The sequence below is a fragment of the Bos mutus genome, chromosome 6 (genome assembly GCF_027580195.1).
Source record: "Bos mutus isolate GX-2022 chromosome 6, NWIPB_WYAK_1.1, whole genome shotgun sequence".
Lineage (NCBI taxonomy): Eukaryota > Metazoa > Chordata > Mammalia > Artiodactyla > Bovidae > Bos > Bos mutus.
Window position 1 is genome coordinate 90504180 of NC_091622.1, and position 15175 is coordinate 90519354.

A 15175-nucleotide genomic window follows, 5' to 3' on the forward strand; every position below is an offset into this window, starting at 1 on the left:
TGTTTCCTAACAATCTCCTAATTATTTTAAAAAACCTACTAATCATCGTAAAACACTACAAAGAAATAACACACACATTTATTTAATAATGCCTGCACATCAATTTGGTTGGATACTGTTAGCACACAAAACAAAGAAAACCTAATTACTTGGAAAGACAGTAAGTCTCTACACTCAAAATCTGTATGGCCCACAAGGACTTGAAAAATCCATGACATGAGTAAAAGTCTTCCATAATGGTTCAAGTCTGAAGCCTCTTAGGCTTTGCTGGGATGGTATTCTTTTTCTTTGGGGCCTAACCAAATTAAGATAATCCTGGAAAAGTATAAAAATAGAATTGCAGAAAGCACAGGAAAATGAAAGAATAAGGAACAAAGTTGAATCTACAGACTTAGCATTTTTATAAGGTTTGGTAAAGGATATGTTTTGTGACCATAATTTTTGTGTAAGTTCTACCAGCTATAAAGATGTTTGAAAAGTTGATGTATGATTATTTAAATAATGCTTCTGACTGGGTTCCCTAGATAAGAGTGCAATTCATTACAGAGGCTTGTCCAGTGTGTGCTCTTTTCTAGAAGGGAAGGAAAGAAGCAGGAGAAGGCAGAGAAAAGCTGGGCAAGGATGTATCCGTGGCTGGAGACAAGCTGTAGTTTGATCACAGAAAAGCCCTGGAGTTGGATCCACCCTGTGGGAAGGGTTGGGCTTTTGAACCTCCGGGTTAGTCAGATATCACCTATGGGCTGGAAGGGCCACCCCTCAGGGGCTGCTGCTGCTGCTGCTAAGTCACTTCAGTCGTGTCTGACTCTGTGCGACCCCATAGACGGCAGCCCACCAGGCTCCCCCGTCCTTGGGATTCTCCAGGCAAGAACACTGGAGTGGGTCGCCATTTCCTTCTCCAATGCATGAAAGTGAAAAGTGAAAGTGAAGTCGCTCAGTCGTGTCCGACTCCTAGCAACCCCATGGACTGCAGCCTACCAGGCTCCTCTGTCCATGGGATTTTCCAGGCAAGAGTACTGGAGTGGGGTGCCATTGCCTTCTCCGCCTCAGGGGCTAAGGCTCCTATTTAGCTGAAGACAGTGCTCTAAAGGGCAGCTGGGTGCCTTTACACCTGACATTCTCCACAGGTGGGAGCACTGGCCAGGTAAAAGGGACCCAATGCCAGTCACCCAGGTAAGTGTTTAAAAATGCACAGACTTAATGGGTAAATGTCTCAATTCAGCTTTATAAAAACTATAAGTTGTAATTAGGGTTCTTCATGCATAGAAGATTTGAATGACTAAGAGGAACCACTTACTCAAAACAGGGAAAAGAACATCCTGGCAGGGTTAGCAGGCTGGCAGAACAGAGAGATCAGAGGGGAGTGTAGCAGAAAAGGAGATGAGGTCAGAAACACAGGCAGGAAGCAGATCATGAAAGGATTTACAGGCTAAGTTAGTAAGTTTGAGTTGTTTTCTGTGTAGATGAGAAGCATAGAAGAATTTTAATGAACGGGTGACACACTGATCAACGGTTTAGAAAGATGTTTCGATGACAGACGGTTCTCATTTAAATATCCATACATATTACACACACGACCACAGCACAATTTATCAACCCAAGTACTGGTCCTACCATTCGGAGATCTGGATCCAAGACAGTGTGGTTGTAGGAGAGAAGATCTTTCAGCTCTTGAGGAAAGTTACTTAAATGTTCCGGATAACAGTGACTAATCTGTAACAAAGCAAAAGCTCTTCTGAAGTTTTCCTTTCTCTCCTATAATTCATATGCACAGATTAAGGATGTTCTGCAACAGGAGAGTAAAAGGCTATGTTTCATAGAAGTAGATGCTCCAAGTCATCTCTTTCTCTTCTACACACTAGTCTCTCTCTCATATTTCTTCTAGTCTTAGTAAATTATATGACATGATTCAGAATCTGCTTTCATGATGAATGTGAAGAAAACAAATAGTTTGAAAGCTTTTTTTGCTCTGGTTGGTTCTGTGAAAAGTTCTAGTGAAATCCTCCAACTTAACGTAGGAGAAAAATAAAATTTGCAAAAAGGGAAAGTAAAAAAAAATTTTTTTTTAAATTAGGCTTCCACTTACAAATGGAATGAGATTGGGTATAAGTGGGAAAATATTCTGCAAACTGTGTGTAACAGCTGGTCTGTGATTTACTCCCCACCCCTGAAAAAAAATCTTCTTACCTGAGCCATAAACATCACCAGCTCTGCCAGTTCTTTGCTGGGTTTATTTGGTTGTAATTTGAAAATCTCCACATTGGATTTGTAGTGATTATATTGCTGTAGAAACTGTAAAAAAAATAAAATTTAAACTGGTCACCTTCTATTACAAGACTTTCTCAGTACAGAATAAGTTACTTAGAAATCGTTGATAGTGGCATTGAGAAAAAGATGTAGTAGAGGTATGTAAAAACACTGTTTTCCTTTATCACTATTCTTCAAAACAAGTTTTGAAAAATCTGTGCACATCACAGGTAATTTAAAGGCCCTTTCCCTTACCATTAGAAATCTAGGTGTAAAGGTATGAAGAACAGTGAAACAAGAGTCAAAGACTCGGATCTGGCTCTATACTGCCATTTACTATCTAAACGATCCTCTATTGTATTGTCTATGATATGGAGCCCCGAAACTTGCAAAAATATATGAATCAGAAAATGGGCAATAAAATGTAAAATTATACCTCAAGTACACAAAGCTCTCCAGTCAAAATTTCCTTCTTCCTTTAAATAATAATTATGATTTTACCCTGGAGTTCTAGATGTGTTAACAGGCAAAAGCAATAGACACACAGAAATAATACTGATAATAGTTCCCCTTTATTCAGTGCTTGCTATGTGCCAAACTCATGTACATTACTTCATTTAATTATGTTTAATCCTAATAACAAACCAATAATCTAATGCTGGAACTCCCGAACTGTCAGTTCTATGCCCTACACCCGCTTTTCATGCCTAGGTCAAGGCTTCAAACCATGTGTGTTTCTGTGAGATAGAGAAGGGGAGAGAATGGAGAAGAGGGGGAAGGGAAGTGGAGGGGAGAGAGAGGGACACCTAGAAACAGAATGAATATTTCTTTGTATTACCACTCCTGACTGGTTCAGTGAACTCCAAATTCACATATCCAATTGCCAGCTGAGCTGTCTAACAGACATCTTAAACTTAGCTTGGCCAAAAAACATGACCCCTGATTTCCCTCCAAAACTGCTAGGCCTCCAGTTTTCTCCAAGAGTAGGAATCAAAGAGGGAGGCCTGCAGTCCCTACGTGCTTCAGTTAAGACCCTACTTCTCTTGACTCCACAATACCACTGACAAGTGAAGAGAGGGCCCCATTACTCAGAGTGCTCCTGGCAAGATCCTTATCCCACTTCTTCCCCTAGATGACTAGAAAATAATTTAATTACAAAGGTATTTTTATCTGTATAGCTCACTACCATAGTCCCAGTACCTAGTACACAATAGGTACTAAATAGTATTTGTCAAATACCCAGACACAGAAATAAAAACACCTGAATCACTCTTCCTTCCTTTTTCCTTATCCCCCATGTACACTCCACCTGGAAGTTCTACTAGCTCCATTTCTCCATTTCCATGAGACCTAGTCTCAATCTGTTCACTTCTCTCCACTTCTGTTGATAATTCCAGTGGTACCACCAACCCTCACCTAGGCCATTCTGACAGCTATTACATTAGTTACCCTGCTTGCAATCTTTCTGCTCCACAACCTATAACCTCCAGAGTAAATTTTTAATAATATAAATCAGATCATGTCACACCTCTGCTTAACACTCTTCAATGGCTCCCTAACACACCAAGAGTAAACTCTTAACTCTTTACCTTGTTTTCAAGGGCCCCAAATGACCCAATCTCTGTCTGCCTGCATTTCCCAGGTCATATTACACTACCCTTATCTGTGCTCACTACATGTTAGCCACACTGGCCGCCTCTCTACCTTTTCTCCACTGAGAGCTTCTACACTTCCTATTCTCCCTATCTAGAATGCTCTTGATCTGCCTCAATATCATAGGAGAAAAGCCTTCCCTGTTTACGGCAGCCAAATCAACAGCCTCCAATCCTAACATATTCATATCCAGTTTTACTTTCTTCATAACTCTTACCACTCTATGTCTTCCATCATCAGAATATAAATCCAAGAGAAGAAGGCTCTCATATCTTTATCACTGCATCCTGAGTGCTTGGTGGTGACTGAGTTGGTAAGTCGTGTCTGACTTTTTGCAACCCCATGGCTTGCAGTGTGCCAGGCTCCTGGAAATTAGAATTTTCCAGGCAAGAATACTGAAGTGGGTTTCCATTTCCTTTTCCAGGGGATATTCCCAACCCAGGGATCAAACCTGTGTCTCCTGCATCTCCTGCTTGGCAGGTGGATTCTTTACCACTGAGCCACCTGGGAAGCCCAGTACCCTGAGTGCTTAGAACTATAAATACTAACACACAGGAGACACAGTACGTGTGAATTTGTATAAGAATTTCTTAAGGGAATGGATGGATAATCCTCTGAGGTAGGGATTAGCTCTTTGCACATTAAAATACACATAGGCTCAGGTGGTTAAATCTCTGATTATACAATTGGTCAATAGTAGGCCCAGAGTCGGAGAAGGCAATGGCAACCCACTCCAGTACTCTTGTCTGGAAAATCCCATGGATGGAGGAGCATGGTAGGCTGCAGTCCATAGGGTTGCTAAGAGTCAGACATGACTGAGCGACTTCACTTTCACTTTTCTCATTCATGCATTGGAGAAGGAAATGGCAACCCACTCCAGTGTTCTTGCCTGGAGAATCCCAAGGACGGGGGAGCCTGGTGGGCTGCTGTCTCTGGGGTCCACAGAGTCAGACACGACTGAAGCAACTTAGCAGCAGCAGGCCCAGAGTACAAAGTTAGTGCTGAAACCAGTGCTTTTAAATACAGCATTGTATAGACTCTCAACTATGCTTTGTCTAATGGTTTATGCTGGGCTGTGCTTAGTCGCTCAGTCACGTCCGATTCTTTGCAACCCCATGTACTGTAACCCGCCAGGCTCCTCCCACATGGGGATTTTCCAGGCAAGAATACTGAGTGGGTTGCCACGCCCTCTTCCAGGGGATCTTCCCAACACAGGGATCCAACCCAGGTCTACCGCATTACAGGTGGATTCTTTACGGTCTGAACCAGCAGGGAAGCCCCAAAATACTGGAGTGGGTAGCCTATCCCTTCTCCAGGGAAACTTCCCCACCCAGAAATCAAGTAAGGATCTCTTGCATTGCAGGCAGATTCTTTACCAGCTGAGCTACTGTGGAAGCCCCTAAGGTTTACACTGCTTTACACACCTCAAATCCTCACCTACATTACTTAACCTCTTGTATTTGTTCCTAACTCTTTATTTCCACTTCCTTGAATCTTTCAAAAGGCTCTCTCTGCTGGTGATCTAAACCACTGAGACCGCTATATGTGCTGCAGTCCACAGCATCACAAAGTTGGATTCGACTTAACTACTGAACAACAGTTCACATAAATACTTCCATGTGAAAACCTGGAGGAGGAGGGGAAATGAGAAGGGCAATCAAAAGATGAATAATTATGTTAGCCATTTGCACAAATAATTGTAGCAGATACCTGTTTAATGCCTGTCCGATAAATGGGTGTCTGAAGAAAGCACTTTCCAAATTAATACCAAAACCATCACTTTCATTTTGTCATTTCTCAGCGCCTAATGTTCACAGTTTGTATGAGGTCAGTATACAAAGCCCCTCACAGTCTGGATCTAATTCCTAATTTTCAACTTTGTCTTTTCCTGACTTCAATTCTGACATCCAGGTCATGCCAGCTTCTGATGAGACTGAATCTGGTTTTAAATATATATACCAAGCTAGAAAAGACCCTGATGCTGGGAAAGACTGAAAGCAGGAGGAGAAGGGGACAACAGTATGAGATGGTTGGATGGCATCACCGACTCAATGGACATGAGTTTGAGCAAGCTCCGGGAGATGGTGAAGGAAAGGGAAGCCTGGCATGTTGGAGTACATGGGTTCGCAAAGACTGGACACGGCTGAACGACTGAACACCACCACCACCACTAAGCAAGCTACTTGAGAATCCGCCCCCTTCCCAACACAGTCCCTGGCATAGAACGCCGGCTCCCGTAAACAGACTTAGATAGAAAGTATTCTAACAAAAGTTTCATCAAGTGTTAATGACTAATTCAATTTAGGGGTTTCAGAAAACAAAAGACTTGAGAAAGTTGTCTGGAAGTCGGAGGTTAAGGGGAGGAACATTTGTCTCTCCACCTCAATAAGGTCCGGAGATAAAGCAAAATGAGGTCTTTTAAAAGGTGTTTCTGTGGCAGCGGGGTCTACGAAGCAAGCAGAAAATGCAAACAGGCAGCAGATTTCAAGAGGTGGGAAAAGAACCCTGAGTCATGTCTCTCCCTTAACCTCTTTTCTCCTCGCGGGGAACCCCTGAACTTAAAGAGACGAACACGCGGCGAGCCAGAATCCCAGCTACATACTACGCTTCGCTATAGCCAGGCTATCAACCCGGGTTTCCAGCGTCAACGCGCCGCATTCCTACCTCCTCCACATAAGCCGGCGGGTCCCGCTTGATCAGATTCTGTAACTGCGGAAGGTTGCTGGGCAGCTTGTTATTGTTTCTGCTAGACATGTTGGCTGCTGACTGGCTCCGCGACGAGCAGTTTCAAGAAAACCCACAACGCTGGCAACTTCCCACCGTCTCGGGCGGTTCGGAGTCGTGCTTCCGTGTATGACCGGAAACAGCACATGGGTAGCTCTGCGAGCAGCGCCATCTTGGTTCTTACAGCGAGCTTAACTACGGGAACCTCAAAGTGTCAAACTTACTCTCGCGGTTTACTGATTTCCCTGCCCCTCATCCCCCCCTCCCCCCCGCCCCTCATCCCCCCCTCCCCCCCGCCCCGGCCAACCCTGCTACTACCTAGCGTTGCTGAAATAATCTGAAATGCAAAAACTCCCCCCACCACACACACAATAGTTTATTTCACTATCCCGACACTCTCATGAAACAGACAAATGAAAATTGTTACCAAAACAAACAAACAAACCCTCACAGCCGAAAGTTTTAAAGAAGGCTAAGCGCCGAAGAATTGATGTTCTTCAACAAAGCTGTTGAGAAGACTGTTGAGAGTCCCTTGGACTGAAAGGAGATCAAACCAGTCCATCCTAAAGGAAATCAGCCCTGAATATTCATTGGAAGGTCTGATGCTGAAGCTGAAACTCCAAAACTTTGGCCACCTGATGCGAAGTGAGTCATTGGAAAAGACCCTGATGCTGGGAAAGATTGGAGGCAGGAGGAGAAGGGGACGACAGAGGATGGAGATGGTTGGATGGCATCACCCACTCGATGGACATGAGTTTGAGTAAACTCTGGGAATTGGTGATGGATAGGGAAGCCTGCGGAGAAGGCAATGGCACCCCACTCCAGTACTCTTGCCTGGAAAATCCCATGGATGGAGGAACCTGGTAGGCTGCAGTCCATGGGGTCGCTGAGGGTCGGACACCACTGAGCGACTTCACTTTCACTTTTCACTTTCATGCATTGGAGAAGGAAATGGCAACCCACTCCAGTGTTCTTGCCTGGAGAATCCCAGGGACGGAGGAGCCTGGTGGGCTGCCGTCTATGGGGTTGCACGGAGTCGGACACGACTGAAGCGACTTAGCAGCAGCAGGGAAGCCTGGCGTGCCGCAGTCCATGGGGTCGCAAAGAGTCGGGCAAGACTGAACGACTGAACTGAACTGAACTGAAAGTTAGAAGCGAAGTGTCGATGGGGCGTAGATGGGTGGATGCGAGCTAAGTCGCTTCAGTCGTGTTCGACTCTGCGACCCTATGGACCGTAGCCCGTCAGGCTCCTCTGTCCATGGGATTTTCCAGGCAAGAATACTGGAATGGGTTGCCATTTCCTTCTCCAGGGCTCTTTTCTACCCAGGGCTTTTCTCTACCCAGGGATCTAACCCGCATTAATTGCATCTCGTGCATTGGCAGGCAGATTCTTTACCACTGGAGCCCCCTGGGAAGCCCCTGGGGAGTAGATAGCACTATCCTATTTTAGAGAGGGTGAAAAAGATCAATGAGGGGCATCAATTAGTTTTTCTGTATAATTTAAAATACCTGTTCTTGTGTTGTTTTTAATTGTTTCAACCCAAGTGGCACAGTGGTAAAGAATTTGCCTGCCAATGCAGGAGACACAGGAGATGCAGGTTGGATCCCTGGGTCGAGAAGATCCCCTGGAGAAGGAAATGGCAACCCTCCAGTATTCTTGCCTGGAGAATCCCATGGACAGAGGCCTGGAGGGCCACAGTACACAGGGCCGCAGAGTCTGACAGGGCTGAAGGGACTTAACAAGCACTCAACATGACTCAGGAAAAGAGTGGATAAAATATAGTCATGTTGACGGATTTAAAATGAATTTGTATTTAAAACACCACTCTTGTTATAACCTTTGTAAGTACTGTTCTCCAAGAGTTTTAAATTCAGATTCTGTTCATTCAAAGAGAGTACATTTCCACAATTTCAAAGTGTACAGAAATAAATATGTGGAGAATAAATTAATCCCTCACCCTGTTCCAAGCACTTCACTTATATTGAATCCTGAGAAGAACCCTCTAAAATAGGTGCTAAAATTACCCGTACTTTGTAGATGAAGCAACAGGCTTGGACAAGTTGACTGCCTAAGTTCATAGCAGGTGAGGAAGCTGGGATTTCAGTCCAGGCAGTCGTGATCATAACTAGATGAGAAAGAAAAATGTAGCCTGATACTTGTCAGCTGATTAGCTAGTCTGGCATCAAAATTTGGACAGTAGTACTCCCCTGCTTAATATAAGCAGTTTCACAGAACACCAGCTTCAGTCCAGGTCATCTGTGGCCGTGTCTGAATGAGCCAAAAAACAAGACAACTCTGTAATCACATCTAGGCACAAGCAAGTTCAAGAACTCTGTGCAAACCACTTGCAGTTTTTCAGCTACACTTGGAGAAGGACTATCCTACCTATCATTGAACCAGGTACTTGTGAAATTATTAAGAAGTAAATGTAAACAATAATTTTTTTTAAAGCCCTTTCACAGATTTAAATTAAAAACATTGTTTTTGGTTGGTTGGATTAGTGAGGGAAAAAAAGCATTCTCAAAACAAAATATATTGAAATAATTTAATTCCTATCAAAATTAAAAGCTTATGTACTATGAATATTTAAGTCACAAAAATGTGACTTATGAGTTAAACACTTAGGCCATGTCATCAGCTTCTATTCATATTCTACATCAGGCACTAGGGTAAGTGTTTGTCTGTTTTTGTTTTGTTTTTGGACATGCCTCTTGGCTTTCAGAATTTAGTTTCCCAAACAGGGATCAAACCCAGGCCAGTGGTGAAAGAGTCCTAACCACTGGGCCACAGGGAATTCCCTAGGGTAAGTGTTTTGAATACAAAAATAAGTGTTTTGAATACAAAAATAAATAAATTTCACCCTCAGGATATTCAGAGACTAATGAGAGAAAAATGGAAAATACATTCTTATAATGAATGACAGAGCAATGGAAGCAATAGAGAAGACAATCTAGCCCAGAAGAATTAGCATGTTTCACTGGATCATGGAAAAAGGAAGAGAGTTCCAGAAAAACATCTATTTCTGCTTTCTTGACTATGCCAAAGCCTTTGACTGTGTGGATCACAATAAACTGTGGAAAATTCTGAAAGAGATGGGAATACCAGACCACCTGACCTGCCTCTTGAGAAACCTATATGCAGTTCAGGAAGCAACAGTTAGAACTGGACATGGAACAACAGACTGGTTCCAAATAGGAAATGGAGTATGTCAAGGCTGTCTATTGTCACCCTGCTTAATTAACTTACATGCAGAGTACATCATGAGAAACGCTGGGCTGGAAAAAGCACAAGCTGGAATCAAGATTGCCGGGAAAAATATCACTAACCTCAGATATGCAGATGACACCACCCTTATGGCAGAAAGTGAAGAGGAACTAAAAAGCTCTTGATGAAAGTGAAAGTGGAGAGTGAAAAAGTTGGTTTAAAGCTCAACATTCAGAAAACGAAGATCATGGCATCTGGTCCCATCACTTCATGGGAAATAGATGGGGAATCAGTGGAAACAGTGTCAGACTTTATTTTTTGGGGCTCCAAAATCACTGCAGATGGTGACTGCAGCCATGAAATTAAAAGACACTTACTCCTTGGAAGGAAAGTTATGACCAACCTAGATAGCATATTCAAAAGCAGAGATATTACTTTGCCAAAAAAGGTCCGTCTAGTCAAGGCTATCGTTTTTCCTGTGGTCATGTATGGATGTGAGAGTTGGATGTGAAGAAAGCTGAGCACCGAAGAATTGATGCTTTTGAACTGCGGTGTTGGAGAAGACTCTTGAGAGTCCCTTGGACTGCAAGGAGATTCAACCAGTGCATTCTGAAGGAGATCAGCCCTGGGATTTCTTTGGAAGGAATGATGCTAAAGCTGAAGCTCCAGTACTTTGGCCACCTCATGTGAAGAATTAACTCATTGGAAAAGACTCTGATGCTGGGAGGGATTGGGGGTGGGAGGAGAAGGGGACGACAGAGGATAAGATGGCTGGATGGCATCACTGACTCAATGGACATGAGTTTGGGTGAACTCCGGGAGTTGGTGATGGACAGGGAGGCCTGGCGTGTTGTGATTCATGGGGTCGCAAAGAGTTGGACATGACTGAGCAACTGAACTGGCTGACAGCTGTGAAATTAGTTTCACACTATTTGATTGAAATTTTTGATGATGAGGAGTTGTTGTTTTTTTTTTTCGGAGAAGGGAAAGAATGATTTTCTACATAAAGAAAATGACCAGTATAAAGGTGTGACGGCTTGGAAAACTCTGGTGGAATTAAAGGATGACCAGAAGTCTGGATGTGACTCATGGTTGGGAGGAGGTGTGCAGCAGGGAAGGAGCTGAGGAAAATGAGTCAGGTGAGGTTATGCAGTCCTGATGATGAAAGGCTTTACATGCCCATCAGGAGGGCACATGAGTCTGCTCATTTTACCCCAAACACCCTGAAGCTGGACTTTTTGTTGTTATTGTTGTTAGATGAGAAGACTAAGACTGAGAGTGTTTAATTGAATATGTATTTTCTTCTTCTTTTTTTGTCTACACCTTGAGGCATGTGGAATCTCAGTTACCCAACCAGGGATCTGAACCCACATCCTTTGCCTTGCAAATTGGACTCTTAACCACTGGACCACCAGGTAAGTCTGAATATGTATTTTGAATGGCTAACTAAATATGTATTTTTAAAATGTTAAATACTGGCTGCTTGCAAAGTTGCTTCAGTTGTATCTGACTCTTTTCAACCCTATGGACTGTAGCCTGCCAGACTCCACTGTCCATGGGATTCTTTAGGCAAGAATCTTGAAGTGGGTTGCTATGCCCTTGTCCAGGGGATCTTCCTGGCCCAGGGATCAAACCCAGTTCTCCTGTGTCTCCTGCATTGCAGGCAGATTCTTTACTGCTGAGCCACCAGGAAAGCCCCAGATAATAGCTTAAACACAAGTAATTTAAGTGTAATACAGTGTACATATGTTTAGTATATATTAGCCAGATCAACACTGAAAAAACTCCATATTCACTTCTGAACTTAATCTTGAATTGGCAAAGGAATGTTCCATCTTTTTATGATCCCCAAATGATTTTTAACCTAAAGTGAATTATTCTAGAAGAGAAAATCTTTATATCTTTGTAAAAAAGAGACTATTATAAAATGGATCATAATATGTGGATTCAAACGGCTTTAAAAATGTCTTATTTGAAGGAGACTAGACTCAGTTCAGTTCAGTTGCTCAGTCGTGTCCAGCTCTTTGTGACTGCATGGACTGCAACACACCAGGCTTCCCTGTCCATCACCAACTCCCAGAGTTTACTCAAACCCATGTCCACTGAGTCGGTGATGCCACCCAACCATCTCATCCTCTGTCGTCCCCTTCTCCTCTTGCCTTCAATCTTTACCAGCATCAGGGTCTCTTCAAATAAGTCAGTTCTTCACATTAGGTGGCCAAAGTATTGGAATTTCAGCTTCGACATCAGTCCTTCCAGTGAATATTCAGGACTGATTTCCTTTAGGATGGACTGGTTGGATCTCCTTGCAGTCCAAGGGACTCTCAAGAGTCTTCTCCAGCACCACAGTTCAAAAGCATCAGTTCTTTGGTGCTCAGCTTTCTTTATGGTCCAACTCTCACACCCATACATGACTACTGGAAAAACCATAGCTTTGACTAGATGAACCTTTGTTGGCAAAGTAATGTCTCTGCTTTTGAATATGCTATCTAGGTTGGTCACAACTTTCCTTCCAAGGAGCAAGCGTCTTTTAATTTCATGGCTGCAATCACCATCTTCAGTGATTTTGGAGCCCCCTAAAACAAAGTCTCTCACTGTTTCCACTGTTTCCCCATCTATTTGCCATGAAGTGATGGGACCAGATGCCATGATCTTAGTTTTCTGAATGTTGAGTTTTAAGCCAACTTTTCACTCTCCTTTCACTTTCATCAAGAGGCTCTTCAATTCCTCTTTACTTTCTGCCATAAGGGTGGTATTATCTGCATATCTGAGGTTATTGATATTTCTCCTGGCATTCTTGATTCCAGCTTGTGCTTCTTCCAGCCCAGCATTTCTCATGATGTACTCTGCATATAAGTTAAATAAGCAGGGTGACAATATATAGCCTTGATGTACTCGTTTCCTGATTTGGGACTAGAGGGACTAGACTAGAGGGCTATTTTAAATTTTTTTCCAAAAGAAACACACTTTTGACTTATATCTCTTTTTGGGGTGCCTTTTTGGCGATAGTCCAGACAGCAGTTTGAGCACCATTCTTGAGCCATTAAATCTCTATTACAAGGACATTAATAGGAAGGAGGGAGGTGGGAGAGGGCAAAATGGTCACCTCCCAGCTGAATTAGTCCTACTTAGGAAAGTTCCAAACAGTATAATGCTTTTTTAAAAAATCTGTCACACAGTTTGTCTTGATTGCTTTGCTCAGGTTTTCTCTAGTTGCCGAGAGCAGGGGCTGCTCATTGTTGCAGTGCATGGGCTTCTCAATGAGGTGGCTTCTCTTGTTGAGGATCACAGACTCTAGGACGTGCGGACTTCAGTTGTTGCAGCTACTGGGCTCGAGAGCACAGACTCAATAGATGTGGCACGCACGCTTAGTTTCTCCACGGCATGTGGAATCTTCCCAGACCAGGGATTGAACCTGTGCCCCTTGCATTGGCAGGCGGATTCTTTACCACTACTGCCACCTGGGAAGTCCTGTATCCTTTCAAATCAAAACCCTATGCATCCTTCAAGACTTCTCTCAAATACGTCGTCCATCCTCATGAAGCGTTTCTTCAGTCATCAAAATAAACATGACCTTCCTTTAGTTACAGCCTCATTGTATAAGAAACAGGCTACAAAGTATACAATGTGGTAAGTTTTGATATATGTTTACACCCATGAACCCATCATTACAATCAGGATAATGAGGATATTCATTATCCAAGTTTCCTTTTGCTGCACCATCCCAGACAAGCACGCATCCGCTTTCTGTCACCATAAATAAGTTTGCACTTGCAGAAATTTTATACAAACGGAATCATACAGTATCTGTTCTTTTGTGTCAGACTTCTTTCACTTTTAAGTATTTAAAAATGTGTCCATGTTGTGTATATGAATAGTTCACCCCTTTTATTTTTAGGTAGCCTTCCATGGTATGGATATACTGTAATTTGTTTATCTGTAATTTGTTTATTGAATATTTGGGTTGTGTCCAGTTTGGCGTTATCAATATTTGTGTTCAGCTCTTTATATAGATATGTGTTTTCTTTTCTCTTGGTGAGTGCCTAAGAGTGGAATGCTAGACCATGACAGGTTTGTATTTAACTTAAATACCAGTTAGTCTTTTGTTTCCACCATTCCACCAAAACTGTTTTTATTAAGGTCACTGATCACTTTAATGTTGCCAAGTCCAAAGGTCAGTTTTCATCCATTGTCTTACCCGCAGCACTGGGTGTACAGTTGGTCTCGCCCTCCTTCTGGAAACATATTTGGTAATTAATTGTCCTTTACATGGTCTCTCTGCTTCTTCCCTTGCCTCACTATCATGTATTGGTATTGGTATCATGTATCTTGTGTTGGTGACCAGAGGGATCCTTAAATAGATTCAGTTACTCTTCTAGCTCCCCTTCTCTCTCAGATTTAAAGCTAAAGCAAGTCCTTCAGGAACACAGAAGATGGTGTATAACCTGACCCCACCTTACCTTTCTGGGCTCCCCTCCCCATCATGCTCCTCTTTGTCTACTCTGCCCTGGCCTTGTAGCTGCCTTCATGGTGTCCAGCCTCAGGGCTTCACGTTTCCTGTTTGCCCTCTCGTAAGCACCACACGTCTGGCTCCCTTATTTTCCTCAGTTCTCTGCTCAAGTGACATCTTTTTAGGGAGGCTTTCCCTGACCTCCCATCCTGCCTCCCCTCCCCACACTCCTTTCTCCTGCTTTATTTTCCTCTTTTACCCTTAAAAGCCTCTGGCATAATATGTATTCGCTAGCTTAATTGTTTGTTTTTTTTTTGGCTTTCTGCATAGATGAGTTTAATAAGGACCCTATCTTGTTCACTGCTCTGTCCTCCATACTCGGAGCCATGCATGGGCCATAGTAGGTAATCAGCTAATATTTGTTGAAGGAATGAACAAATCATTTCTAGTCTTCCAGTGCAATGGCACCCCACTCCAGTACTCTTGCCTGGAAAATCCCATGGACGGAGGAGCCTGGTAGGCTACAGTCCATGGGGTCGCCAGAGTCGGACATGACTGAGCGACTTCACTTTCACTTTTCACTTTCATGCATTGGAGAAGGAAATGGCGACCCACTCCAGTGTTCTTGCTTGGGGAATCCCAGGGACGGGGAAGCCTGGTGGGCTGCCGTCTATGGGGTCGCATAGAGTCGGACACGACTGAAGTGACTTAGCAGCAGTCTTCCAGTTCTTCGTTTGTGTGATTTATTAACGTAAGAACTGAGCAAAGTTTTCCTCAAAATCAGTGAGTGACTAACATGCAAATTCTACTTATTGTTTCATTAGAAACCAGTGATGGTGACTATGTTCAGAAAAGCCAGGTAGGTGCCTGATAGTCTATTTCTAATTAAAATATTTTTA

At 43.1% G+C, this 15175-nt stretch overlaps 1 protein-coding gene across 1 annotated transcript in view; it reads right to left on the reverse strand.

Annotated features, from left to right (window-relative positions):
* Positions 1-6788, reverse strand: part of SDAD1 (SDA1 domain containing 1) — a 30714-nt gene extending 23926 nt beyond the window's left edge. Inside the window, exons 1-3 of the mRNA XM_005909110.3 lie at positions 6562-6788; positions 2185-2289; positions 1612-1710 (exon numbers count right to left, since the gene is read on the reverse strand). Of these exons, the coding sequence (XP_005909172.1) occupies positions 1612-1710; positions 2185-2289; positions 6562-6651 (294 nt within the window). The 5' untranslated portion in view covers positions 6652-6788. The remainder of the gene's footprint in view (positions 1-1611; positions 1711-2184; positions 2290-6561) is intronic.
* Positions 6789-15175: the final 8387 nt, after the last annotated feature.